This window comes from Eurypyga helias, unplaced genomic scaffold (genome assembly GCF_000690775.1).
Source record: "Eurypyga helias isolate BGI_N326 unplaced genomic scaffold, ASM69077v1 scaffold32738, whole genome shotgun sequence".
Taxonomy (NCBI): domain Eukaryota; kingdom Metazoa; phylum Chordata; class Aves; order Eurypygiformes; family Eurypygidae; genus Eurypyga; species Eurypyga helias.
The window spans coordinates 7,507-8,352 of NW_010268107.1; the positions used below are offsets into that span (position 1 = coordinate 7,507).

Sequence of the window (846 nt, forward strand, 5' to 3'; positions counted from 1 at the left end):
CGGCACTGAAGAGGGGAGGGAGGGAGCAGGACTCCCAGCCCATCCTCTTCTGCCTCCCAGGGCCAGCAAAGCCCCTTCCCAGCCGGTTCCTTCCAGCCCAGCCTCTGGCTCCCACTCCGGTTCCTCGCAGGACACAGCAAGATGCGGGTGAGGATGCTCTGCCGAGACTCCGCTAACGTTTTCCCGGTTTCCTGTTCTCCTGCAGGGAGGGAACGATTATGAAATCTATGACGATCCCCGCACGGTGGGGCACAGCGTCCAGTCCCCCCAGGACACGGTTCAGCGCTGCCGCAAAATCTTCTTCCCAGAGAGAGCGAACGAGTGCTGACTGCCAGCTCCCCGCAGCCCTGCCCCGGCCCCCTGCCAGGAAAAGCACCTTCGCTGGAGAAACCTGCTCAGGGTAGACTGAAAAAGAAAACCCCCGCTTTCCGGCGCCGGTGGGGATGCAACGCGCGGTGTGGGGGGCACGTGGGGGGACCCTCGCTGAGCAGCCCGGTGGCACTCCCCACCGACGGCGGGGGCGCGTGGGGAGCGAAAAAAAAAAACTCCTCTTTTGACGGTTTGGGTGGGCAGCAAAGCTTTTCCCAGTCGGAAAGCATTCCAAAGGGCCGGTCAGGAGGGCATGTGTGTGTCCATCCCGCACTCCCTCCCCTCTTCCCTTCTTTTTTCACTGTTGCTCGTCATGCTTCTGCACGGGGGAGCGTGTGTCGCGCCTTTCCCTGCGCCTTGGCCAGGGGGATGGGGCTGCTCTGCTTTCGAAGGCCAGAACACAGCCAAATGCAGCGTTTTTCACGGGTAAATGGCTTGGGATACACCACCAGGAAGGGTTTCAGTGGAGGCTGCCAA

The 846-nt window shown here is 61.8% G+C and overlaps 1 protein-coding gene across 1 annotated transcript in view; it reads left to right on the forward strand.

The window, feature by feature from the left end:
* Nucleotides 1–413, forward strand: part of PMM1 (phosphomannomutase 1) — a gene marked incomplete at its 5' end in the record, with an annotated part of 7,916 nt that extends 7,503 nt beyond the window's left edge. The window contains one exon of the mRNA XM_010157647.1: nt 206–413. Within this exon, the coding sequence (XP_010155949.1) occupies nt 206–328 (123 nt within the window). The remainder of the gene's footprint in view (nt 1–205) is intronic.
* Nucleotides 414–846: the final 433 nt, after the last annotated feature.